This window comes from Corvus moneduloides, chromosome 4, assembly GCF_009650955.1.
Source record: "Corvus moneduloides isolate bCorMon1 chromosome 4, bCorMon1.pri, whole genome shotgun sequence".
Taxonomy (NCBI): Eukaryota; Metazoa; Chordata; class Aves; order Passeriformes; family Corvidae; genus Corvus; species Corvus moneduloides.
In genome coordinates this window covers 73553093-73580138 of record NC_045479.1, presented here as the reverse complement: position 1 = coordinate 73580138, position 27046 = coordinate 73553093, and the positions used below count along the sequence as shown (strand labels likewise).

General features: G+C 52.3%; 2 protein-coding genes and 1 long non-coding RNA gene across 4 annotated transcripts in view; all 3 read right to left on the bottom strand.

The window, feature by feature from the left end:
• The window catches only part of UBE2H (ubiquitin conjugating enzyme E2 H), a 45911-nt gene extending 33076 nt beyond the window's left edge, over window positions 1-12835 (bottom strand). Inside the window, exon 1 of the mRNA XM_032105682.1 lies at window positions 12567-12835. Coding sequence (XP_031961573.1) covers window positions 12567-12619 — 53 coding nt within the window. The 5' untranslated portion in view covers window positions 12620-12835. The remainder of the gene's footprint in view (window positions 1-12566) is intronic.
• A 2425-nt stretch (window positions 12836-15260) lies between these two features.
• ZC3HC1 (zinc finger C3HC-type containing 1) lies at window positions 15261-26935 on the bottom strand. Of its 2 annotated transcripts, none has more exons than XM_032105678.1 (10): window positions 26567-26935; window positions 25350-25461; window positions 24764-24914; window positions 20293-20376; window positions 19435-19562; window positions 18339-18499; window positions 17458-17674; window positions 17046-17255; window positions 16667-16876; window positions 15261-15691 (listed from the first exon to the last, which is right to left on the bottom strand). In XM_032105678.1, the coding sequence occupies exons 1-10, from the start codon at window positions 26701-26703 to the stop codon at window positions 15623-15625; spliced, it is 1479 nt and encodes a 492-aa protein (XP_031961569.1). In that variant the 5' UTR covers window positions 26704-26935; the 3' UTR covers window positions 15261-15622. The 2 variants fall into 2 exon arrangements, with proteins under 2 accessions (XP_031961569.1, XP_031961570.1); XM_032105679.1 differs by having other exon boundaries at window positions 17046-17252; window positions 26567-26933.
• LOC116442541 lies at window positions 23305-24705 on the bottom strand. Its single transcript, XR_004239589.1, has 2 exons — window positions 24303-24705; window positions 23305-23562 (listed from the first exon to the last, which is right to left on the bottom strand). It is a non-coding gene; the product is annotated as an uncharacterized LOC116442541 (long non-coding RNA).
• Window positions 26936-27046: the final 111 nt, after the last annotated feature.

The following is a 27046-nucleotide window of genomic DNA, read 5'->3' as shown; positions in this document are numbered from 1 at the left end:
ACAAAGGAACACCACTGCAATGGCACTAAAAACTAATTAACAGTTTAGTCGTTAGCAGGTGCAGCTGCCTGAAAAGTGGGATTTTGTCACCAAGTTTGAAGTGTCTCCTCCTTCAGAGAGGAGCTGATAAAACCCCCCGAGTTTTCCCCAGCACAGAACAAAAAGCCTGGAGCCGACCTCTGCCAGATGCTCTGAATTCCAGGTGACCTCCGGCAGAGCCAGCCAGGGTTTCAAAGACACACATTTATCACAGCCTTCTTTAATAAATCAGAATTAAGCAGCCTTGACACACTTGAAGCCATTTTAGAGGCCAATATTACTAATCCACAAAAAAAAAAAAATCCCCAATTAAGCCGTGTGCTGCTGCAAAGCACCAGGATCCTGCAACAATCAAGGAAGTTAAAATAAAGACAGCTTGGAATTACAGAACCAGCACATTGCTCCCAGCAATTTTCCCTTGTGCTGCCACAGTGACTTATTTTCCTCCCCTTTACTCATCTCTGCCATTTGACAATTTTAGCAGAGATGTGGGGCTTGGAAAAAGAAAAAAAAAAAAAGTGGGAACATTCCTTCCTTGAGATAAATTTAAAGGGTAATGAGAAAAGTGGTTTTCTCCCTTTACTCCGAGCTGTTCCCACCCTAAACCTACACAAATCTCCAGCAGCAACCAGAGTTCAGCAAGCCACAGTTTTTGGGATATGCAGCTGATCCATACACAAAAATGGGACAGGGTTCTCCTCTTGGCCACACTGTCAGCCCTACATGGGACTCAAGCCCATCATCCCTAAGGAAGCTCCACGTCCTGTTACTCTTCCCTGCAATTCCACCTCCACTTCCTCATTCAGGAACTTCCCAACCCAAGCTCAGCGTTGTCCCTGCCCTGTGTGATTAAAAGGAAACAGGGATTTCAGCAGAGGCAGGACTGGGTGTAGGGCACAGCCCAGATGCTCCAGAAATAGGGATGGGGCAGGAATTTGGATACAAAACCTCCCACTTCTGGCTCACAAGCTAAATTTAGTCCAGTCTGGTAATGACCTAAAAACCAGTTGATGTGGGTTTCTGTGACGCCTGTGGCAGCTCCAGCCACTTCCTAAGAGAGGGATGTGCACGTGGCAAAGTCCTGCTGCCTTCTGGGTGACTTCAGGAGACCCAAAATGGGAAAGGTGAGGATTATTTCACACCTGTACCCAAAGGACCTGCTTGAGCCAAGTGCTTTCAGCTTCTGATCCATCCTGCAAGAATTATGTGAACATTCCCCACCCTCTTTCAGCGTTTTTCTGCTGTTTGAAGCACCTTGTAAAGGAGTGTCACAGCCTTCAGCATCACAGCCCCATCCACCTTTTCCTGGGATGCTCAGCAGCACATTCCCAGCTGCCACTGGAAATAAAACAAAACCTGCAGAGGATTATGGAGTTCACCCATCCCAGGTTTCACCTCTGGTGCCTTCCAAGTCTGGAGAAAACTGGCAGGAGAAACTCACACACAGAATATCCTGAAATGCCTTAATGACACTGAGCTTCAGGTGGCAGCAGAGAAATCTGTGACTCTGGAAGCCACCAAGAGCCACAGAGGACAATTTAAGGACTCAGTGGTTACTGAGCTGAAAAAAATTCCAAAACTCTTTAAAAAAAACACATTAATTCACCTCCTGACCCTGCAGAATCCTGTTGCATCCCAGCCACACTGAGCAGGAAGCCCCTGCAAACAGATAAAAGTCTAAAAATAAGCAAACTATAGCAAATCTAATATTTATCAACACAGGACTAAAATTTGCCTCTAGTAAGACAGAGATGCTGGTTCAGACTCCAGTTATTATGGAATTTTGGTGTGGGATGGACCTTAGAGATCATCTGATTCCCACTCCCTGCCACAGGCAGGGCTGCCTTCCCTAGACCAGGTTTGTTGTGTTATAACATAAGCTCTTCTAACACACAATTCCCACTTATCCAACCAACTCCAGAGAAAAACTAATGGATAAAAGGCCCCAAAGCCACGTGCACAATGCTGAGAAGAGGCACCAGCAGCACCTGGGCTCTCTCGAGGCACTTTGCCACGACAGAATCCCTGCACAAACCCCACAAACCCATTTCTTGCTACATCTAAACAGGCATAACAGGCAAATCTTTCCTTACCCCTCAGCCTTTTCCAATAAATCCTGCTGAAGTGAGGAAAGATCCTGATTTTTTCCAGAGAACTGACATTTAAAAAGCTCCAGCAGTTTGGGACCACACCTGAGGAGCTGCACAAATGCAACTCAGGGAGAGCAGCTCCAAATCCCAACATGAGGCTCTGACCCTCTGGGACACAACAGAAGAGCCAAACACATCCCTCTCCTCCACAGTCTATTCCCTAAACGTGTAAAATTGAGTTTAGATCCAAGATGGGCAGATGGTTTAAATGCTGGTGGTCAATAAACTCGGCAGGGCTTTGCGCAGGGTCAGCAAATTTCCTGATTTCAGAGCGAAAGCACAGTTGTGGCAAACCTTGAAATGCAAAGTGGTGCCTTCCCAGGGATGAAAGGGATCGTTAGGAGCACATTATTGCTCATCAGCTCACTTTTAGGGTATCTTTTGTTTCATTTGGCAAGGCTCAAGTCTCGGTTTTACGCCGGGGGAAATTCAAGCAGTGACCAGTGACTCAAGCAGGGTTCACAGTTTAAGTGATTTGCTAAAATCATGTGGGAATATTTCTTCAGTCCTGCCAAATTGGGGGTTTTAGACACTTTCCACTCCTGTCGCTGGTGCTGGGGCTTTTCTCCACGTGTAAAACACACTGGTTTTGCCTCCTGCCCAGCTTGCAGAACGTGGTTATTTTCCGGGGATTTTTTGCACCGAACCAGGCAAGTATTTAAATGTATCTTTTTGTGGCAACACCAAACAAAATGCGACAGAAACCATGAAGTAACAAAACCAGTGGATTCTCAGTAACTTGTAGCTTTCTCAGCAGTTGTGAGCATGACAAAATGTTGAAATCCAAGAGCCTGGAGCTTTACACGAGGCACAGGAGCTCAGGATGGTGTGCTCAGCTTTTAAAAAAGCGTGGAGCGGCTCCAGCCGGGAGCAGGGTGAGTTAACACCTCCTCACATACCTTCCCTTTCAAGGAACACAGGCTCTGGCACTGACTTCCCGGGATCTGATTTCTGACATCCCAACTTTTCAACCCAGCCTTGTGTCCCCCTCTTCTCAAAGCACATTCTCCTGCTGGGATCTGAGCTTTCCCCAATATCCAGGCACGGATTCCTTCCCTAAGCCAGGCCTATGAAGTTACCAACGATGTTAAACAAAGCACTGATCATTCAGCTTCGTTATTTCCACTGCTTCCCTCCATTCAACACTGACACAACCTTAAAAGAAAAAATAAACAGTGGGAAACAAAAAGTAGGAGGTGCCTTCAGGAGCAGCAAGGAATAAATCAGTGTAACCACGCTGAGTCACCTCAGACATCTGACATTCCCAGGATAACTGCTGCACTCCTGGAAGGATTGTTCCTTTATTTCAGGCTTGTTGACTCTGGAATTGAGGATCCCCCAGCAAGGCCATCCCCAAAACTTGTGGAAATCAACCTCTGATTTCTTTCTTATCCAAACAAAGCCCCTGCTGGTTTCTAAACCTGATTTTGTGTTCAGAGAGTTCCTAAAATTCAGCAGCACAGCCAAGGGGGATGTGGATGCCTTCGGAAAGGATCCCAGTGCTGCCGAGTGCATGGGCACGGACACGTCTGCCCCGCAGAACATGAGCTCAGCGGGAAGGCAGCCGGGGTATTGTGAGGTTTAAAACCTGCCTGGCTGCCACGTGAAACCGGGTCCAGCCCTGTTGGCTTTGGAGATCTGAGGGGGAAGGTCACTGAGTCTGAATTAATGGCATCAGACTGAAGAAAAACAAAACCAGTTTCAGTTGCCTTCAGCAGAAAGGAGAGGGTGATGGAGCGGTGGCTTCCGCCAGCTTCCCCTGATGGAGCAGCTTTCACTGGATTTAGCAGCAGGGAGAAGCCTCTCCCCACTCCTAAAAAGGAAGAAAAAAGAGGGAAATAAAAAAAAATTTTTTTTAAAAAAAGGATAGATTAAAAAGGATTTTCCTCAAACAAATCAGTTTGGGAACAGCTCAAAGGCAAGTTTTGGGCTTCATCTCTCACTAATTCCATCTCATGTTCTTGCTGTCCAGGTAAGTGTGGGCTTCCTATCCCTGGCAGTGTCCAAGGCCAGGCTGGACATTGGGGCTTGGAGCAGCCTGGGATAGTGGAAGGGGTGGATGTGGATGATCTTTAAGGTCCCTTCCCACCCAAACAGCCCGTGATTCCATGTTGTTCCTGCAGCTTCCAGAAGCACCAGGCTCCTCTCAGTGCAGAACTCCCAATATTATGCTTTAAAAAGCCAACAACTCCCCTCCCCAAATGCATCTGAAAGCTAAACCTGGTCCTTTTCAAACTAAAAAAAGAATCTGGCTTCACACCACTCACACTCCACTGAGCAAGGCTTAAAGGAGCAGCTTCATTTCATAAAACCAAGATGAGTCTTAGCTCTTCAACCGTGGCCACACTGGCGATCCAAGAGCTTCGGAGCTCAGTTCTAAAACAGCATTTTGATTTAGGAACTCCTTTAAGAGCAAAATGATTTTCAATCTCTGTTCAGACAACTCAGGGTTGTGTTCTCATCCACGTTTCCTGCTGCAGGAATCGGGTGTCTCCTTGGACACAGCCTCGGAGCAGGCCCGGACCTGCCAGCACCAGCACAAAACAAAGCACCACAGCCCACAAAAAAAAAAAAAAAAAAAAAAAAAAAAGCCAACGTGGTTAAGTTAATAATTTATCAATCTTTTCAACTTTGCATCCATTAATCTACCACGGTGGAGGTTAATCTGGGACACTCAGGCTTAGTATCACACACTGGTTTTTACTTTTTCAGGGGTTATGCTTGGTAAGTTGTGTAAATAGCTGATCCTACCCTAAAATCTGTTTTGTTTTCTCAAAATCCCAGATTTTACAGCCTGCCAGTGTCTCTCCCTGGTGCAAACATCCTTAAGCTCACCTTTCAATGCCGTTCCTCACTCCGGGGCTGGGAGAAGGGAGCCTGGATTCCTCCTCCCTCAATCCCATTCCTTCACTATGCACAGCACCACCTCATCCCTCTCCTTCCCTCCCATTCCAACTGTCCCAACCCAGGCTTTAGGAAAGATCCACACAGCAGTGACTAGAAACAATCAGCTGTGACACGGAGAGAAGGCAGCAAGGATTTGCACGGCTCTAATTCCCACCCCAAGTCCCCCCTGCCACTGCTCAAAGCCAGGTAAAAGCCCCCTGGAATTTGGAAATAATGCAAAATTTATTTAACAATCAACTGTCAGCTTTTAACCTCAATCTTTAACAGGGAATGACACAAAGCCTCCAGGGTGAAGCTCCTCTAAAAGGCAGCAACTGTCATAAATGTAGACTTTTCCCAAAGAAAACATGACCATGAATTCAAAACATTCATTTTGAAGGAAATAACACCAAAAAACCCCAAACAATTAAAGCCAGAGAGTGTAAAACCTTTCAGAATAATCCACCCAGACACTCTATTTGTGCAGTCCCTAAAAAAATATTTTATGCTGTTTTCCTGTAGTTATTCCAAGGAAAGCATGCACAGGGAAATGCAGCAATTTCTGGAAAGCAGCACCTGACCCTCAGAAAAACAATCCAAAATGGCTCTATCCCTTCCTCACGCTGAGTCACGAATATCTGGGAGTCTCCATCACCTCCTGGATGTGGATCATGCAGGATATCCAGCCCTGCTCTGTAATTCCCAGTTTAAAGGGATTAGAGCTGACAGACCACCAGCTCAGTTTACAAATGACCCACACGGATCCACCCCTCCACTGATCTGCAAGCCCTCACGCCAAGGAAAAGGGCTGGGAGTGATTTGGCTTCTCCTGGAAGGCTGAATCAATTTGCTCCAGGGAATCAGTGAAATGATTTAAGATTAGAGGATGGCTCTTGGAAGCTGCAAAATAAAATAGAGGCCAAGTCCTGAATCCAGAACCAACCCAATCATTATTGGATACACAAGAGCAAGAAGCAGCAAAATCACTGTTTTCCAAGAGATTAAATCCACCCTCAATCTCGGACAGATCCTTAGGGAGGCTAAGGAGCTGGGAAAAGATGGAGACTGAAGATGAGGAGGCAGCAGTTAGAGGTGAGTGGTCACAAAGGCAATGGGATGAGGGGGGACAGCAGAGGGAAAAGCCTGGGAAAAGACTGCCTGGGTGATGGGTGAATGAATCCCTGCACTCCTCCACAACAACCAGCATTCCAGGTGTATCCACACCAGGGCACAGACAGCTCTCAGCACCCCAAGGAGGTGAAAAAAAAGGAATAAAAAAAAAGCAGGGAAAAGAAAAGCGAGAACAGCACAGTTCTGCCAGCAACGAAACCAACTCAGCCCATTTCCCTGGGATGTGCTGGGAGATCCATCCCATCCAACAGCCAGGGCAGCTCATCCACAGGCTCCTGCTGGAATCCACATGGGCTGCATGACCCAGTAGAAACCAGAGATGACAAGGTCGGATGATCCTTCAGTCACGCGAGCTCTATTTTGGTGAGGAAAAACAAAGAGCAGGGCTCTATGTTCATTATTCCAGAAATACATGGACAAAATCCACAGGGAAATGGAGGGAGTGAAAGGAGGGAAGCTGAATGCACACAATAAGACACACAATGAAGTGCTGAGCTCTGATACACACACCCACATCTATAATTCCCATTTCATATTTTAAAAAAAAAAGGAAAAAAAAAAAGAGACGTTATTCAGCATTTTTGCTGCTGGAATGAAGTCCAGGACAGCAGGAAAATTCAGGCACCTCTGCCTCAGCGTGGGATCACCTCTGACTTAAGCAGACCATAAAACCAGGAAGAATTTGGCTCAGAATCTGCTCCATGTGGGAGCCTGTCACTTTAACTGTGGGCTCTCTCCCTCCTTAACAACAACCTGTTATGTGTTTATCCCGGGTATGGCTCCGATTAAATCACGGTTTAAGAAGGGCACCAAGCACCAACAGGTGCTGAGAACACTCAGTGACACTGCACCCAGCACTGGGGTGCTTCCAGAGGCCCCTTCTCTTCCCAACAGCCCCATTCCTGCTGCTTTGCCTTGATGGAAGGGGAAAAAAAAACCCAAGAAAACAAACAGGGAAAAAGTCTATCAAAATTTTAAATTTAGGAATAGACCCCAAGGAAACAAAGAGGGGGAAATGTCTATCAAGATTTTCAATTTAGGAAAAAAACCCCATGGAAATAAATTGGGAAAAAGCCTATCCAGACTTTCAATTTAAGCACTCCTTTGCTTTTGCTTTCCCCAGGACACAGGGCAGGGATCCAAGATGTAACAGCCTGTGCAGGGAGTTGTCCCTTTGGGAATGGCCTCCATCCTCAGGTATCACCCCCTTGTGCTGGCATTCCCACGGAGAAAGCAAACCTGGAGCCTCCAAGGAATGAGCTCCTGGAGTGATCCAGGTGTGAGCTCCCAAGGAGGCACTCGGCACCTTCCAGGATTTACTCCCTCAGCTTCCAGACTGTCTCCTCCACCTGCTCCAGGAACAACAGGTAGGCACAGGGTAGGACAGGAATTAAGGGTGAGTTTGAAGGAGAAATTTATTAAAAAAACCTCAAAACATTAAAAAAACCAACCATCATTTAATGGCAGTGCACGACGATGACCAGAAACAGGACAAAACATCTTCCATGAAGATTAAATGTGATTTTTCCCTGGCAAATGAAACAATGCAGGGCCTCATCAAGGGGCATCTCCTGCTTAATCCAAAATATTGGCACCTGACAGGGTCTGCAGGACTGGGAGCCGTGCTCCGAGCTCCCATTATCGGCTCCTGCTGCTGAGAATGTCAAGCACGTGGGAGTCACTCCGGGAGATGTTTCCAAAAGCTCACTGGGATCGTAAGATAGTCGTGATGACACTTAAAAACAATCCCCTACTACAAATCCAAGCACAGTTTCCCTAGGAAAGCCAGGGAAAACAGCTGGCACTGGAAAACTCCTCGACCCAGCGGAGGGGAGAACGTGGACTCCATTTTACAGGCAAGGCGTTTGTTCTCCCAAAATCCCACGTTGATTTTTGGGGTTTTTAAACTGTTACAACAAAGAAAAGGCCTCTAGAATTTGTTTCATCAGCATTTAGGGCTCTAATGCCACTTCAGAACTCGGCAACTGGGAAGCATCATCCTGCCAGACTACTCAGAATACCAAAATCCCTGTTCCGAGTCTGGGGAATGAGATGGGGAAAGAGTTGAAATCATCCCAAAGCAGAGTGATACAAATGCTTTTTTTTCCTTATTTTAAGCAGGGCTGGGACGTCAGGCTCCAACAGGTACTCTGCTCCAAGCAGCCCCAACCAAATCCATATTTCCCAGTTTCATCTCCATGACCGTGGCAGTTCCATGATTAAACAGGTGCACTTGGCTTTCAGGTCTGCTGGAGGAGCCCCAGCTCCCAAATCCTCCCCAATCCAACAGACAAGGCAACAAAGGGAGAGTGAACTTCCAGCTCCAGCCAATTTTTTGGGAAAAAAACCATCGAGCCACTAGCAAAGACATCGAATCCCGCTCTAAAAGCAGCAAGATGATACCCTTGGAAGTTGTCATTTAGGCAAAAAGGATTATTTATTTTTCCTCCAGCTGGTTTGGTTTGGGCAGAGATTTGTGGATTTCAAGTTCTCCTAATGACAGGCACCACCTCCTGAGCCACGTTTACCTGGATTTGATTTATAAGCCACCACCTGTGCCAGCATTTCTGGGAAAAAGGGGGGCTCTCCCAGTTCTGGGAAGGGGCTGCTGCCACGTCTTTGTGCATTTTAAAACATCACCACACGATTCCCCTCATCCCTGGAGACCTCATTAAAACAGAGCCCCAGAAGTGGAGCAGAAAGAAATGTAGCATGACATTTGAAAATTTACATTAAAAGTTTCCAGAAATATCCATCCTTTAAAACAAAGCAAAAATAAAACAAAACCCCAAGAGAACGACAAAGCCCCACCAAACCCTACCAAAACAAGACATTCCAGTGCACACGCTCTTCCCTGGGGACAGGCCAAAGAGAACAAAGCCACGTGACCCCGCGATTGCTCAACGCCACTCTTGGAAGGTGTTCAAGTGGGATGATAAGTGCGGTGTAAGCCTATAACGACCAGAAAAAGGAATTTATCCCAAATGTAAACTCTGTCCTACCCTTTGCCTCGACGGAGCAAACACGGGGGGGAGTTTTGAGATTACAAAATGCTCCGCAGGTAAACTAAGGAGCTTTGTACTTTTATTCTCCTTGACTCAGGACGAGCCTAAAATTAGCAGGGAGTGCAACGCTCCGTGAATTACGCTCCCGATGCACCTCCCAAACCCCCGGCTCTGCAAACTGGGTAGCACAGGGAGATTCAAACAAAGCTGGCCACTATTTATAATTCCTTTCAGGCACAAAACAGGGTGACACTTCCCTTTTCCAGCTCTGACGCTTAAAAATAGAGCTCGGGGACTACAACCCAGCCAGCAGCATTTATCCACAAAAGGAGGAAAATAAATCAGCACTAAATAAACTCCCGGCCAAGGGGAAGCTGCGAGCGGAGCGGCCACGGAACAATAAACCCCGGCTTGGAACGGGAAACTGCCCCGTGGTTTGCTGGGGGATGGGGGTGCCGGGGTGGGTCCCCCCAAGGGTGTAAACACCCTGGCTGGGGCACCCCATCAGCTGCAGCCTTGCTCTGCCCCGGGCCCGGTTTCCGGGTAGTAACAGAGCAGCCAATCCGCGGAGTTGTGAGAGCTCGAGGCCTTTTCCCTGCAAACACGGCTCCGAGGCCAGCACTCGCCCCAAAACTGCGGGGAACCACAAAGGGGAGCCCCCATTCTGCCGTCCCCGGGGTGGGAGCTACCTGGAGAGGCCTGGCCTAGAGTTTGGGTGCTTCCCGGTGGGATAACCCTGTGCTTCCAGGCTGCTGGCGAGCGGGTCTGGAGGTGTTTTGAGGAGCACAGAGCCTTCCTGAAAAACCTCTACTCTGAGGGGTCACCAGGTTACCCAGGAAACTTTGGCTGGAGCCCCCCAAAAGGGGAAGGAGGGATTATGGCTCTCTTTTCCCAGCCTCAGCACTACAAACCCCATCCGGAGGGAGACAATGAGTGACGGGGAGTTTGAGCACATCCTCGTCCAGGAGATTATTAAACATCAGTTCCACACATTCACGTAGAGCTCTGCCCTCCCTGCAGCCCCACGGAGAGCAGCCACCTCTCCCCTTCCCTCCTCACAAAGAGGCATCCACAAAAGGACACGGACGTGTTAGGATTGAAAATAGGAATCATAAGAAGACCTCGCTCGGCTCCTAAACCTGCCAGAGCAGGAGAAGGCAGGAGTGTTATTCACTCTGCTCGGTGCCCCCTCCCTACTGGGAAAGGTAGCCCTTGGCAGGCCATAAATCCATACTATTATTCTCTGTTGGAGACGTGGAAAGGGGATGAAAAGGGAAACTGTAATGAAAATGGCAGCAAAATGGGGGAAAAAACCCCAAACAAAAACCCTACACAGCAACAAAACCCTCAAAGCCCCGGGAGGAGCTGCCTTCAAGCACATTCCTTCAGACGAATCCCTTCTCCTCTGGCCACCACCAAGACCCTCCTCGCTGCCATGTCTCAAAGGAGACCCTGATTTCAGATCAGCTTCCAGAGGGGGAGATTCCCCAGGGAAGCGTCTCGGGAGCCGGGGCCTAGTGAGCTGCTCACCCCGGGCAAGTCAGGCAGACAAACAAAAAAGGCTGGGGAGGGAGGGAGGGAGGGAGCGAGGGAGCGAGGGAGGGAGGAGTGGTGAGGAGTCATCTGACACATCCAACTTCCTAAGTTTGTTGTCCGCAGGAGACCGACTGCTCTAACCCTCACCCCTTGGAAAACAGGGACGGCTGCGCCGACAACAACGGCTTCGCTTTTGGAAAAGCCTTCGGGGTTCCTTTTGTCAGGGGTCAGAAAGAGCAGAGCAGAAACTCCCCAGCACCGAGAGGAATCCCAGATATTCGGGGCTTTCTACCTACCCAGCTCCTAGAAACACACAGCAAAGCCACTTCACAGGGAAAACCTGCTCTTTGTCCTCCAAAATGCTGCGATCGCTGGAGATGTCGGCGAGGAACCGAACAAAAAAGGGGAAAAAAAGGAGAAGAGAGGGGGAGGGGAAAGGGAAACAGAGCAGCAGCCGATCAGGTTGGGCCTCGGCCCCTCTCTGGCCCAGAGCTCTTTCCAGGGTATCCCTAAGAAAGGTTTTCCCCCCCTCACTAAACAGCTGGAATTCCCGACCCTCCTCCCGGTGCGATTAAGCATCGATCGCAATTGGCGGAGTCTGACATGTGTGTAACTTTAAACCCCTGGATAAAAATAGCTCCGATTCGAGCACCATCAGGACTCATTTCCTATTTGCTTAAAAACAGGGCGAAAAATACACCAAGAGCAGCTTTGTGGGGAGAAAGGCGCAGGGCGAACGTCAAACACAAGTTTCCTTCGATAAGCCACAAACAGGAGCGCTGCTGCTGCTCCTCCCTACACCCCCCCCCTTCCAAAAAAACACCACCAAATCCAGATAAGTTTGTTTATCTCTCTCTGGGAACTAAATCAGACCCGTTTCTCGACCCCTCGACACCACCACGGCAGAGCCACCAGCCCCGAGTCCTGCTGAGGTCGGGCACGTTCAGGCGACAGATCCAAAAAACATTTCATCCACTCTTGTCATTCCTACCCTTTCCCGGCTCACACCGCCACCTTGTAAACAAAAACTATTAATAAAACAATCCTAGAACCGAATTCCCAATGGTATATTTCAACGCCACCCACTCTCCAGACAGAGAGAAAAAGGGATTCACCGCCCCGTAAAGGGCCAGGAATAAAAACAAGGAGGAAAAATATAAACAGATCTATCAAGGAAGAAGGGGAAAAATAAAAAGTAATAAAGCCTAACTAAACCTGGAAGGTTACATAAACCTCTTGGGAGACGGGCTCAGGCCCTGATGCCCTTCACCCACCCCTGGGTCTGCTGAACCAGACCCCGAGGGACCCCTCCCGCCGTCCTCCCCAAAAAATTAAATCCCTCAGCCGGCAACAGAAGCTTCGTGAACCGCGGGGTGAAATGGGGGAATAAATAATAATAATAAACCCCACAAAAGCCTTTCTTTGGGCTGTGGCTGCTGGAACTGCTCTCCCCTTCCTCACCCTCCCCAGGGCAGGCAAGAGGGGGTGCGGGGCACCCAGATTGGGGGAGCATCACCAAGGGGGGGTCTGCACGGACACCCCCAGGGCTGTCTGTCAAGCCACAGAGGGGGATAAACCCCCCCAAAATACAGCAGAAGCGGGGTTAGGCCTCCCCTGGTGGGGGTGGGGGGGCAGATCCAACCCCCAGCTCCGGGGAGAGGCCGAGGGGGTGCGAATGGGGGGTTTGGGGGGCGACCCCGGCGGGGGTCCCCGGTGCCCCCCGCCCTCCCGCCCCTCCGCAGGCCCGGCCGTGGGGGGGAGGGGGAAGGAGGGGATCCTCGTCCCCCGTGGGCCCGGGGGGGGGGCACGGCAAGGATACAGCTTGACCACGTCGGTGTCCATCCGCCTCTTGCCCGGGCTGGGGGACGACATGGTGGCCGCGGCCGCCCCCGGGGCTCCGGGCGGGCTGTCAGCGCCGCCGCCGCGGGCCGGGGCCGCCCGGCACCGAGGGGAGCGGGGGCGCGCCGGGCTGCGAGGCGCTGGGACCCGCCGCTGTCGCTGTCGCCGCTCCTGTCGCCGCTGTCGCCGACAGGGCCCCCCCGCGCCGCTCGCGCTCCCTCAGCCGCTCCGGCCGCCTCTGCCCCAGCCTCTCTCTGGACCCCTGACGTCACCTGCGGTGACGTCACCGCCCCGCGGCACTCCCATTGGCCGCACCCGCAACGCACCGCCGGCCCCGAGGCACGCCGGGAGTTGTAGTTCTGAGGGGGGTAGGTGGAGCGGGGAGTGATGGAGGGGCCGGGGGTTCGAGGCCCCGCTGGGGCCGCAGATCTCCAGTTCCTCCCTGTCCAATGTTTCCCGTAATTCCCCACGGCTCCCCGTATTCCTTGGGTCTCCCCCATTCCCAATAGATTCTGACACTCCCCTTATTCCCCCTTTCCACTTTGTCTGTTCCCACCATGCCCAAAGAACCACCTCATAAAAAATGAGGCGCACCCATGTCAGGGCCAATGGTTTCCCGTTATTCCCTGCGCTACCCCTGTTCCCCATGGATTTTGATGCCCCGCACTTGCTGCCCCATCTCCACTTTGCCTGACCTCCCCAGGCTCAGGGAATCACCCCACAGACTACGGAGTGCACCCATGGCAATCCCATTCAATCCAAGCGGGAATGTGGCAGCTGGCCAGGCCCTACAGCAGGAGTCACCATCCCGGATTTCCGGTGTGACACCGGCAAAGCATTTCCCGGTGCCTCAGTTTACCCACCCGGATGATGACAGCACTAATGGGTGTCTCCCAAGCTGATGGGATTCCGGTGTGGAACCTCCACACCCCGCATTCCTGACCCCAGCATCATCCCATAAATTTGCCCCGGTGCTTCCTCCCCCCATGGGGAGGAGACACAGCCAAAGAATCCCAAAAAGTTCCTCCATTTAATGCCCCAACAAGCCCTGAGTCTGGCAGGGGCAGGAGGTGACACCACCAGAGGGGACTCAAATCCACCCCCCACATTCCAAGGGGGAATTTGGGAGGGGGACAGGGTTATATTTGAGCAGAGCAGCTGGAAAATTTGGGATAGAGGGTCCTGTATTTCCCAGGCCACAATATTCCCTGACTGGCTCAAAGCAACTGGGAGAACTAGACAGGGAAAATAAGGATTTTACCATAATTTCCTGGAATGCTGGTATTCCATCTGTGAAACACCAATTTTGCAACAGGGATTATTCCAGGCTTTTAGGGACTACAACAGCACCCCGTTCCTTTTTGGAATGCCTTAAGGCCAGCACCCAGACCTCGGGATGCGAGTGCAGAGGGAATTTTGGGGACCCTCTGAGCCCTCCTGGGTCTGGAAATTGGGATGCAGGGGTTGTGGCTGGCCTTTCCCACCCTGGAATGGGGGTATCATCCTCCCTGGAATGGGTGCATCCCATGATTTGCAGGGTGGTTCCCTGATCATGGAGCAAAAGGGAGATGGGGGGAGCAAGGAGGGCATCGGAATCCATGGAGAGTGAATGTAGGGAATAGGGGGAGCCATGGGGAGCTGCTGGAAATCACTGGAAGCTGTCGGGAGCCAGAGTTGAGGGGAGATGTAAGGAATGGGGAAACCATGGGGGGCTGTGGGGAACAGAGGGATCTGTAGGTCCAGGCAGCTGGAAAAGGGGCTCTTCCTTGCCCATCCCAGGCACTTCCCAGCCCATCCTCACCCCTCTGGATCAGGGGTATCCCCCATCTTCACCCCAACTCCCAGCCCAGCAGGGCCATGGGGGTGAAGCAGCCCCTCGTTAAGGCCCTTTTAATTAGAATCCCCTTAGGAAGAGAAGGGAATTCACCCAAACTCAGGTCCTGCTGCTTCCCATGGGATTCCTGCCCAAGAGGGATACACCTATCCCAGAACAGTGGATCCCAGGAGAAGCCCCCAGGTGGGCTGGTGCACCCCCAAGTTTTTGGGGCTCAGGGAGAGCTCGGATCAGCCCTGACCAAGGCAGCCCCTGCATTTCCAGGCACAGCATGGCCAGAAAATTCCTCCAAGGGAATGAGGCAGGATGAAACCTCGAAGCCGGGGCTGGGGAAACCGAGGCAGGAGCTCCTTTCCTCAAAAAAAAAAAAAAATAAAAGACATATCCCCGTGCCTCCACCCATATCCACAGACCTGGAGTGAGGAGATCCAACTGTGCAGGGCTGTCTGTGGAATCTCAGCCCTTCCCAAAGCCCCTTCCCCAACATCCTCAAGGTCGGAAATGACAGCACTGTCTCCTCTCTTGGCTTCTTCTCTCCCTTCCATGGAGACCACTCCCTTCCCAGCAGCCCAAGCCATGGAAACTCTTCCCAGCTTTTGGCTGCGTCCTAGCCTCCAACCTGGGGGATTTATTCCCCCAAACTGGCCACCAGCAGTGGCCAGGGATTGAGGCAATGGAAAAACACCCACAACAGGCAAACAAGACAAGAAGATGTGGAGTAGGAAACAGGGAGGCAGCCAGACGTTGATCCCACAAGAACAAGAACCCCAAGGGATACAGGAGCTACACCAGCTCCCGAGCTCCTCCTGCCCTGGGAAAAAGCACCACACCAGCAGGAAGGAAAAAGCAAAACAATAAAAATGAAATGTTTATTCCCACCTGGCGTCACTTCCGTGCGCTGCCGGCGGCGGGACACGGCCGGACACCACGGACACCTCAGAGGTGACGGTGTCCCCTCGTCACCCCACGCGCCCGTGGCACATCCCAGCTCCAGCCCTCAGAGCTGAGGGACACAGCAGCAGTTTGTGAAGGCAGGGGCTTCAGGAAGGCAGTCAGGGAAGGGGATCCCAGCGTGGCCAGGGCTCTGTTTGGCGTGGAGCTTCCTCGGATCCCCTTCCCAGGGCACGGAGCTGCTGCAGGAACGACAGAGAGGTTGGATCTCTCCTGATGCCCTGTGCTGGTTTCCAGAGGCAGTGGCCTGCTCAGGAGGAATTCATGCTCTCCCACTGCCGGAAAATGCGGAACACCTTGCAGGACTTCTCCGAGAGACTCTGGAAGAGACAGAACAAAGCAACATCCAGAGGTCAAAGCACTGGAACAGGACCTGCAACTGCCAGTGGCAAAGGGCACGAGGAGAAACTGCAGCAAAAAACCATCCAAAATATCCCAGCTGGCTGCCAGGACAGCAGTTTGTTCCTGATCTTCATGATCCCCATTTGCCAGCTGGAGGGGAAAACAAGGAGACTACAAGCAAGAAGGGACTCTCAAGAAGCAGGAAGGGACTCCAACAAGCAGGAAAGGACCCCAAAAAGCAGGAAGGGACTCCAACCATCCCCTGCTCCAGCTGGGTCTGGTGCCTCTGACTTGTGACTGGTCCCACTGGACTGTCTGGAGCTTTCCTGGCACAAGGCAGAGCCAGAATCACGGAATCATGGAATGGGTTGGGTTGGAAGGGACCTTAAAGATCACCCAGTTCCAACCCCCTGCCGTGGGCAGGAACACCTCCCACTACAAGGGACCTGTTGGGGACACAAATCACACAAAATCCAGGACAAATCCTGAAGCAGGAATGTTCCACTGCTCCTCTGAGCTCCAAGCAAAGCAGGAAGGAGCTGGCAGGAGGAATCCAAGTGGATAATGAGATCCAGGGAGGCAGCAGCTGCTCCACAGCCACTTGGGGAGGGAGTTGTGGCCTCAGCTCTGTTCCCCTGGCTCGGCAAACCTGGCAATCCAAGAACCTGGAGCCAGGAATCAGGATGGCTGCAGAGAGGAGCTCTGGGGACATGGAATGAAACTGGATCTTGAGCAGTGCCGAGGCGCTTGGGAATGGCTGTTATTTATAGCAGCCCCCGAGCATCCCAGCCTGGCATGGGACGGAGCCTGGCTGTGGGAATGCCGGAGGGGAAGCTCAGCCTCTGCAGTTTGGTCCTTGTCACCTGGCTGGGATTGTGTCTAGCCCAAACAAAGCCCATCCAGCCCAAAATTTTGCTGCCTGGGCAAGCAGCATTCTGGTTTGGGATGCTCACCACTGGCTCTGCCTCAGGCACTGTGTCACATTTTCGGATGCCAAGGAGCTTCTTCAGCACCACTTCCCAGCCTGGCTCAGCCTTCCCAGGCTCCTTCTCCATCTGGGATGCAGCATCTTCCAGGGATTCCTCTCCCTCCCCGGTGTTGACCCAGGGACACCAATCGCGGTGCTGAGAGCTGGGGTGAAAGAAGCTCCTCAGGGAAGCGTCCTGGGAAGTGAGGAGGTGACAGAGAAGGGACACAACGATGGGATGGTTTAAACAGACTCCAAGAAAACCTCTCCGTGCCCAAACCCCAGCCCTGAGCCAGCTAGGGGGACACCACCAAATCCCCGGCTCAGGAGCACCCTGCCTGCATCCCTGTGCCCCCATCACTCACCGAGCTGCTGGAAGAGCAGAGCCGTGCCCGCTTGGCCCTGCGCACAGGGCTGGATGGCACTTCCACACTGTCCCCCTGTCCCATGCTCCGGGTCACAGGGCGGCTCCTCAGAGTGGGGCTGGTCCCATCCAACTCGCCCCGGTCGATGGAGTTGGGAGAATCCCAAACCCGTGGGCGGGACACAGCTGGGGATGGGCTCTTCTCGTGCTGCTGGGGGGAAAAACATGGAATTAACGGAGCTCCTCTGGTCACCAAGGGGGCCCTGTCCGGCTCCAATCCTCCTCAGCCATCCCACAGGAGCTCTTCCCACCACAAGGATGTGTCCATTGGATGTGGATGAGGGCAGCCCGGGATTCGGAGCACCTGGAGTTGGCCAGGTGTCCCTGCACCGCCCAGCGATGCCAGGATGTACCTGCTCAGATCCCGGATCCTGGCTCCGTGTGAGCATCCTGCGTGGGGATGTGAGAACGGGCGGGAAGCGCTCGGGAGCAGCCGGGGTGGTGCTGCTGGAGCCGCAGGAATCTGGCTCTGGAGCTGCAGATTCCAGCTGGTGGAAGCCCCACAACCCCACCTTCCTCATGCAGCGCGAGCAGGTGATCACAGAGAGGTTCACGGAGCCGGAGGCAGCACTGTGGGGACAGAGCCAAGTCATGGAATCCTCATGGAATCCTCATGGAATCCTGGGATGGGTTGGCAGGGACATAAAGATCCTCTCATTCCAACCCCTCATGCGCAGGGACACCTCCCACTATCCCAGGCTGCTCCAAGCCACATCCAACATGGCTTTGGACAGACTTCCAGGGATGGGGAAAGTCAGGAGAGGTCATCAGGGATAAGCCTGGGCTTGGAAAAGTCAGAGAAAGAAGTCCATCAAAGCCAATCCATGATGTTGATTTAAACTGGCTCAATTGCATTTTGCCTTGCCAGGAAGCAGGAACAGAGGGGAAAAAAGAGGGAAGATAGGAAAATGGTGAAAAAAGGGAAGCAGAAATGTAGTGGAAAAGTGTGCAAATAGTTAAATAAGGGAAGCAGGATCAGAGTGAAAAAGAGGGGAAAATGGGGAAATAAAATAAGGTAGGCAGAAGCATAGTGAAAAAGAGGGAAAACAGGAAAACACTGAAATGAGGGAAGTGGGAGCATCATGGAAAAGAGGGAAAACACAAAAATAGTGAAATAGGGGATACTGAACATTGCCCAGGAGGAACATTCCACGTTCCTCAAGCCTCCAACAGCTTTCATGGCAAGCCCAGAGTGTGAGGGACATTCCAGGCCCATCCCTGCAGCCCTGCCCACCTGCAGGTCCAGCCACACAGCGCCAGGATACAGGCGGGAACGTGCACCTGCAGGATTTCCGTGGAAAACTTCCCGGGAGGCTTCTCTCCCTCTGTTCCTTTGTGCTCCAGCTCCTCCCCGATGAGCTGGAGGAGCCGAGTGATCCTTTCCTCTGTCAGGGACTGCGAGCACAGGGATAAAATGCACTGGTTTTACTCCCAAATCGTGTCCCACATGGAGAAAAATCCCTTTTCCACCCCCTGGAATTGCATCATCTGGCACGCTCAGCTCTGGTTAACAGGGAAAAGTCACTCAGAGCAATGGTTTCCTCCTTCCCTCTGGCTCCCCATTCCATGAAATCTGCCCAGGCACCATCTGCTCCCCCAAGCAGTGGAGCAGGTCCCATTTCTGCCGTGGTTTTGGGAGTCTCCGGTGGTTTCCGAGCTCAGCCAGCCCTAAAACACCCCTGTGGCTGTGCTGAATGGATGAAGATTCCCTGGATCCCACATGGCTCCTGGCTGCCCAGAGCCATCTGTTCCCTGCCAAGAGAGTATCCAATGAGCCAGACTTGGCTGGAGCAGGGCAGGGCCAGGACAGGTTCCAACAGGGAGGCAATTCCACACTTGTTCCCGGCTGTTCCTGCTTTTCCCTCCTGCCTAAGGAGCCTCCTCGGGCTCCTTCACCTTCCCAGGGCTCTGCCCACACCTCTGGCCCAGGGCAGCCTCTGGCATCCCACATTCCCGTCTCCAGTCATGTGGCATCCCAGCTAAAGGAGCAATCTGTGGGCTGCCACTCCTCATGGAGTGCTTGGAGCTCCCAAAGGAGTCTGTGGGATCCCAAATCACTTCTCCCAGGCACCACAGAGAATCCTGGACACTGGGAAAGGTCCAGAGTGGGAAGCAGACACTACAGCCCACTTCCCAGCTGATGAGCCATTCCAAACTCCTTTTTTACATGTTTCCATGGTGGAACCATCACATGGGGAATGTCCAAGGGAAAAAACAAGGTGGGAGCAGATCCCTCACACACAGAAGCTGAAATCCCTGATTTTGGGTGCGCCTGGGATCATCACCGGAGCCTGGAATGCTCCAGATTTTGGGAGCAGGAGGGAACTCACCATGTTTTTCAGGTCTTCTGGTCTGAGGGAGGGCAGCTGCAGCTCCAGCTGACACAAGCTCTGGAAGCGATCCAGGAAGTCCTGGAGAAGGACTCGGGGCTCATCCACCAGCAGCCTGGCAAAGCGATCTGGTGAGAGGAAAAGCTGTGCTCAGCCTTCCCAAGCCCTCCTTATCCCACAGGGAAAGGGGGGACACGAGCCCGGCCAGGGTGTCCACACAAACGTAGTGACAGGATACGAGGGAATGACCTTAAGCAGAAGGAGGGAAAGTTTAGATGGGATCTTGGGAAGGAATTCCTGGCTGGGAGGGTGGGGAGGGGCTGGAATGGAATTCCCAGAGCAGCTGGGGCTGCCCCTGGATCCCTGGAAGTGTCCAAGGCCAGGCTGGACATTGGGGCTGGAGCAGCCTGGCACAGTGGGAGGTGTCCCTGCCCATGGCAGGGGTGGCACTGGAGGGGCTCTGAGGTCCCTTCCAATCCCAACAATTCCGTAATTTTTTTTTTAGCTTTTAAAGGAAAAGTTCAGCACAGCCTCTTCCATTCACAGCATTCCCAAGCAGCACGGCTTCAAAGTTAGGATCTACCCCTCTCTGAGCATTCCATGACATCCAACCTCCCCCGTCCCCTCCCAGTTACAACTCGAAAACCGCTTTAACTGTTCCAGAGGCATCCAAAGGCTAGGAAGAGCTGGATACAGCCCTGGGGCTTTTATTTGCTGAGGCTGCTCAGGGACATTAATTTCCTGTTGTGTTTCATCATTCCCACAGGGAAAAGGAGAGTGTGATGACAGGAATAACAACAGAAAGGAGGGGGAAAAATGGGAATAACGCTGGATCCTGCAGGAATCCGAGGCACCAACCTGGGCAGGGGCTGTCTGGCCAGAAGCAGAACTTCTCGTGGGCAGTGCACAGGGCCTTCCTGAGCTCCTCACAGCGCTCCTTGTCTGCAGGGAAAAACTCAGGAATACTTCCCTGCGGAGCCACCTCCTCAGGGAATGGCTGGGAAAACCAACCCAGGAGAGGAAGCCACCAGGATGGGAAAGCTTCCCTCAGACGCTGAAGGCTGCAGAGCCTGAAGCTTCACCTCAGACCTCCCTCCCTTCCTCTTCCCACCACGAGGAATTCCAGGCTCCCTCAGGCAGCCCCGGAACAGCAAATGTCACCTCAGCAGTTCCATGTGCCCACAGCCAAAATCCCTCCCGTTCCCAGGCACAGGAGCAGGGGAGCCTGTGGAAAACCAGCCCAAGCCAACCACGGGCACAGAACCCGCTGGATCCTGCCAGTTTTTCCTCCTGGGATGCTGCCAATCCCTGGCTAAGCTGATCCCTCCACCCTGGCTATAGGAGCCAAATCCCAGCCATGTCTGGAAATCAAACTTCCCCCAAAAAAACGGATCTGACATTTAATTTCACTTATTCACACTTTCACAACCAAATCATTTCTCTTCCAATTTGATTTTCGATGCCTTCTTCCCAATCTTTGATTATTTTAGGTTTTCCTAACCCAGCGTGATTCCCAACGGATAATTAGGCCAAGGTTTATTTAACAGAGATAATCTGAACAAACAGGGAATGTTGATATTGAGTGACCCAAAAGGAAAGGCTCAGTATTCCCACGAGCCACGCTGCACCTGGCAGGCAGCAGGAATGTGCTCCCTGTTCACCTCCAGGGAGCAGGAGCAAGGAATTGCAGCCAGGAAAATTGAGGAGTGGGGATGACACTTCCTGGTGGGATAATAAGGAGTTTATTAATTAAATCTCAACAATGTAATTTCTGTCTGAGTGGCCTCGGTGAGCGCCATCCTGGAAAAATTCACTGGAGGATCAGGGCAGAAGATGCAGGAATTGGGAAAGAAAATTTTTAAAAGGATGTTCAGATCCTTAAATGCATCCAGAGGGCAACAAGGCCAGAGAAACAGCTGGAAAACCTGGAAGAGGCTGAAGGTCCTGGAGTTGTTTGAAGAAAAGGAGGATGAGGGGTGAATTCTGCACCTTCCTGAGGAGGGAAGTGCTGAGCTCTTCTCCCTGGGATCCTGTGGTAGGACTGGCACAGCATTCCAGCATGGGAATGGCTCAAAGCTGCACCAGGGGTGGCTCAGGCTCAACATTAGGAATTATTTCTTTACCAAAAGGATGATCCAACTCTGGAATATTCCAAGAGATGATGGATGCCCCAAGCCTGGAAGTGTGTCAGATGGTTTTGGATAATTCCCTGGATCTGATGTAAGGTTTGGTCAGTCCCGAAGTGCTCAGGCACTTGGAATAAATGATCCTCATGGATCTGGAATGTTCTGGGCCAGGTTGGACAGGGCTTGGAGCAGCCTGGGATAGTGGGAGGTGTCCCTGCCCATGGCTGGGGATGAAGTGGGATGATCTTTAAGGTCCTTTCCAACCCAAACCATCCTGGGACTCCATTCCATGATTCCATGAGAAGAGAAGGCTCAGGTGGAACCTCACTGGGGTTTCCCAGTCCTTAAAGGATGGATACAAAGAGGGGGGAGGGTCTCCCTTCCATGGAGAAGACAAGGAGCAGTGGGGACAGGGTGCAGTGGGAAAGGTTTCATCCCAGTAGAAAAAAGACATTTTTTCCAGTGAGAATTCCATCATTCCCTGGGACCATCATTCCCTGAGATCACCATTCCCTGGGACCAGAATTCCTTGGAACCATTGCTCCCTGAAACCATCATTCCTTAGGACCATCATGCCCTGAGACCACCATGCCCTGAGACCACCATTCCTTGGGACCATCACTGCTTGGGGCCATCATTCCCCAGGACAGTCATTCCCTGAAACCATCATTCCTTGGAACCATTTTTCCCTGGGACCATCTCTCCCTGGGATCAGAATTCCTTGGAACCATTTTTCCCTGAAACCATCATTCCTTAGGACCATCGTTCCTTGGGGCCATCATGCCCTGAGATCATCATGCCCTGGGACCATCAATCCTTGGAACCATCATTCCCTGGGACAATCATTCCCTGAAACCATCATTCCTTGGAACCATTATTCCCTGGAAGAATCATTTCCTGGAACCATAGTTCCTTGGAACCATTTTTCCCTGGGACCATCATTCCTTAGGACCATCACTCCCTGGAACCACCATTCCTTGGAACCATTATTCCCTGGAACCATCATTCCTTGGGACCATCACTCCTTGGGGCCATCATTCCCCAGGACAATCATTCCCTGAAACCATCATTCCTTGGAACCATTATTCCCTGGGATCAGAATTCCTTGGAACCATTTTTCCCTGAAACCATCATTCCTTAGGACCATCACTCCTTGGGGCCATCATGCCCTGAGATCATCATGCCCTGGGACCATCACTCCTTGGAACCATCATTCCCTGGGACCACCATTCCTTGGAACCATCACTCCTTGGAACCATCATTCCCTGGAACCATCATTCCTTGGAACCATTATTCCCTAGGACCATCTTTCCCTGGGATCAGAATTCCTTGGAACCATTTTTCCCTGAAACCATAATTCCTTAGGACCATCGTTCCTTGGGGCCACCATTCCTTGGAACCATCACTCCTTGGGGCCACCATTCCCTGGGACCATCACTCCTTGGGGCCACCATTCCCTGGGACCATCACTCCTTGGAACCATTTTTCCCTGGGACAATCATTCCCTGAAACCATCATTCCTTGGAACCATTATTCCCTGGGAGAATCATTTCCTTGGAACCATAATTCCTTGGAACCATTTTTCCCTGGGACCATCATTCCTTAGGACCACCATTCCTTGGAACCATCACTCCTTGGGACCATTATTCCCTGGGAGAATCATTTCCTGAAACCATAATTCCTTGGAATCATTTTTCCCTGGGACCATCATTCCTTAGGACCACCATTCCTTGGGACCATTATGCCCTGGAACCATCATTCCTTGGGACCACCATTCCTTGGAACCATCACTCCTTGGGGCCATCATTCCCCAGGACAATCATTCCCTAAAACCATAATTCCCTGGAACCATCATTCCCTGGGGCCATCATTCCTTGGAACCATTTTTCCCTGAAACCATCATTCCTTAGGACCATCGTTCCTTGGGGCCATCATGCCCTGAGATCATCATGCCCTGGGACCATCACTCCTTGGAACCATCACTCCTTGGGGCCATCATTCCCTGGGACAATCATTCCTTGAAGTCATAATTCCTTGGAACCATTTTTCCCTGGGACCATCATTCCCTAAGATCATCATTCCCTGATGTAGGAGTGCCGAGAATATTTCTCTGCCTGTTTCTAAGGGTTTCTACCCCGCTGGACAACACTGGTTTAGCTTTAAACCTTGGAAAAAATTACCAACAGTCAGACAAGAACTAGAAAATGCAGTGGTGTGAATTAGGTGATAGACTACTGTGTGAGATTGTCACAGGGTGAAAAATTGAGAGGTTTTGGGCTTCTCTTTGTAGTAAATAGATAAGAGTAAAAAATACCAAAATGGAGGATTGTTGTTGTTCTCTAAACCTTCTTCTCCTTCTTCTGCTACTCCATATTCTGCAGTAAAAGTAGTTTGGATTGATTGGATAGAAAATTCCGCAGTTCCTGCTCGTGTTACTGAATAATTGGTAAGAAAATGAAAATAATGGACGTTTTTAGTAACTATCGTTTAAAATGTCTTTAAAAGGCTGTGTAAATCTTGATAACTGCTCTCTCTCGCTCTCACTCCTACTTTTCCTCCTTCCATGCTGTACCTGGGTCAAGCTGGTGGCTCAGTTCCTCTGATAAGATTTAATAAACAACTCTCTGGAAGCATTGGAACTACAGAAGACGTCTCGCTTTATCCTTTAAACTCCTTGCAAGAACTTTCAGCAAATTCTCTCCCATCAGGAGAGACTCGATTTATGGCACGGTAAAGTGTCACCTGGGACCATCACTCCTTGGGGCCATCATTCCCTGGAACCACCATTCCTTGGAACCACCATTCCTTGGAACCACCATTCCCTGGAACCACCATTCCCTGGAACCACCATTCCTTGGAACCACCATTCCTTGGAACCACCATTCCCTGGAACCACCATTCCCTGGAACCACCACTCCCTGGAACCACCATTCCTCCGACAAGGGGCTAGAACATGATGACCTTTAAGATCCCTTCCAACCCAAACTCTCTACAATTCCACAACATCTTCCAGCTGGAATTCTCCCATCCTAACCCACCCCTGACAACAGCAACAGGATTTGTTATCCCATTCCCCCCAACTAAACACCACGTATTCACCTTGAGCTGTTTGCCCAGACACCCCAAACACCCAACCCCAGCCGGGACACACCCCTGCATCCCGAAATCCCGAAATCCCGGAATCCTGGCCCATCCCTACGCACAGTTGCTGAGGTCGAAGGCGAGCTGCAGGCTCATGCACAGGTAGGCCTGGCAGCTGGAGCACCTCAGCATGTCACACTCCACGTTGACCCAGCCAAACCTGGCGCACACCAGCGGGGACAGCGCGTGGGGTTTGCCCGCCCACTTCAGCGGGTGAGCCTGTCAAGGAGGAAATCCCACAAAATTCCCCTGGTTCTGGCTGGGGAGAAGCTGGGAGAAAGAAAGGGAGAGCTTGGAGCAGGCTGCAGCTTCCTCAGGAAGGGAAGCAGAGGGACAGGCAGGGATCTGCTCCCTGGGAGCAGGGCAGGGAAACGGGGAATGGCTGGAGCTGTGCCAGGGAGGATTTTAGGAAAAGGCTGGATTTTAAGAAAAGGCTGGATTTTGGGAAAAAGTTCTTCCCCCAGAGGGTGGTGGGGCATTGGAAAAGGCTCCCCAGGGAATGGTCACACTCCAGGAGTGTCTGGACAACTCTCAGGGACAGGGTGGGATTTTGGGGTGTCTGTGCAAGAACGGGAGTTGGATCAATGATCCCTCTGGATCCCTTCCCCCACAACTCCCAGGTGGAATCTACAGCATCCCAAAGGATATGGTGAATGTTTCCACTCTGCTGAAATAGGCTTCCCTGCTGGCTGACTCCAAGGAAAGAGCCTCCATTTGGGAAGGTCCATTAGCCGGCTCTGAGCAGTCGGATGTGTCTTTCCTAAAAGGAAAAGCCAGCAAGGAAAACTCCTGGAATGATTCCATTGATAAAAGAAAGCACAGAGCAATTCCTAACCCTCCATCCCTCAGGCTTTTCCTGACAAGGACCTTCTCCAGAGCTCCTCATTCCCACTTTTTAATTAATTCCTAACAAAACAATGAATAAATGCAACGCCAGGTGTGCCTTGAACGTGTCCCCAGCAGCTGACAGATGTGCCAGTTGGGATTTAATGGGACAAGGAGGGAACAGGGATTTGTTCTCCAAGTCCAGTGAGGGCAGATTGAGGACTGAAGTCTGGGATGCTCCCAAGACCAGAATCCGTGGCTGGAATGTCGATCCCGAGGCTGGAATGCCGACGCCATGGCTGCTCTTTGGCCTCTTCCCAACACCCTTCCATGAGCCAAAATCCAGGGATGGTTGGGACAAGGGTGCCCCTGAGATGCCCCCAGAGCTCAGCGCCCTGTGCCTGCAGTGCCTCCCAGTCTCCCCAGCGCTCACCAGTAACCCCTGGGACTCCCAGTGCCCCCTCAGGGTGTGACCACTGTGACCACTACGTGGCCGGTTCAGGCCACGGGGACTCCACAGGTCACTTACCTGGGCTGTCCTCCCAGTGCCTCCAGTACCCTCCCAGTGCCCGCTGCTGCCTCCCAGTGTCCCGGCAGCTGTTTGCACTACTGCTTCCTTGTACTTCCAGTATTCCCAGTGCTCCTGGGAGTCTCTCCAATATTCCCAGCACCCCACAGTCTCTCCAGTATTCCCACTGCCTCCTCGTCCCACCAGTAGGCCCTCCCAGTGTCCCTTAATCCCACCAGTACCCCCTCCCAGCACCCCCCAGTTCCCAGCACTCCCCGTGCTTCCCAGCCCACCCCATCACCCTCTTTTCCCGCTATCCCTCCCCAATAATAATTCCCAGAACATCCCAGTCCCCTCCAGCCACGCTCCCGCCGACTCCAACTCCCTCCCACAGGACTCCAAGTAACGCCGAGGAGTTTCCAATTCCCTGAAGAGACCCCAGCCCTCCTCCCCTCTCTCGGCGCCACACCGCTGGGCCTCACCCCGACCCCAGCCCCGGCTCCAGCGAGTCCCTCCCGCCGCTGCCCCTCACCCGCCGGGCCCGGGTCCCTCGGTGGCGATGCCGCCGTCGATGAGGTCGCGGATCTGCCGGGGGGTGACGGGGGGCGGCCGCGCTCGATTCCCCTCCCCCGCCACCACTGCCGCTCCCTCGGCGCTGGGCGCCGCCATTTTGGTCCCTCCCAACAGTCACCGTCCGGGAAACGCGGCTCTGCACGAACGTTCCGCTCGCGCACGAACGTTCCGGTCGTGCCGTGGGGTCGCTCATGACCCCACGCAACATCCACACGGCCCCCGAAACCTCTCGGGGGGCTCGGGGAGCGCCGAAGCCCCCGAGAATGTCCCTGAGAATGCCTCCGTGAGTGTCCCCACGAGTATCCCCGTGAGTGTCCCCGCGAGTGTCCCCGCGCCTCCGCTCTCGGCGCTCTATTGCTCCATCCTAGATCGATCGTTCAGCTCTCCCAACAGCGGCGATCTCACTGCGGCCTCCCCCCACCTACCAACAAGCCCGCAT

Coding starts and splice junctions, on each gene's coding strand:
- ZC3HC1 (XM_032105678.1), bottom strand. CDS start 26,703: ATGGCGGCGCCCAGCGCCGAGGGAGCGGCAGTGGTGGCGGGGGAGGGG. Junction 24,915..25,349: donor GCAGAGTGGAAACATTCACC/ATATCCTTTGGG, acceptor TGACAGGCTCAC/CCGCTGAAGTGGGCGGGCAA. Junction 18,500..19,434: donor CAGAAGACCTGAAAAACATG/GTGAGTTCCCTC, acceptor CTGTGCTCGCAG/TCCCTGACAGAGGAAAGGAT.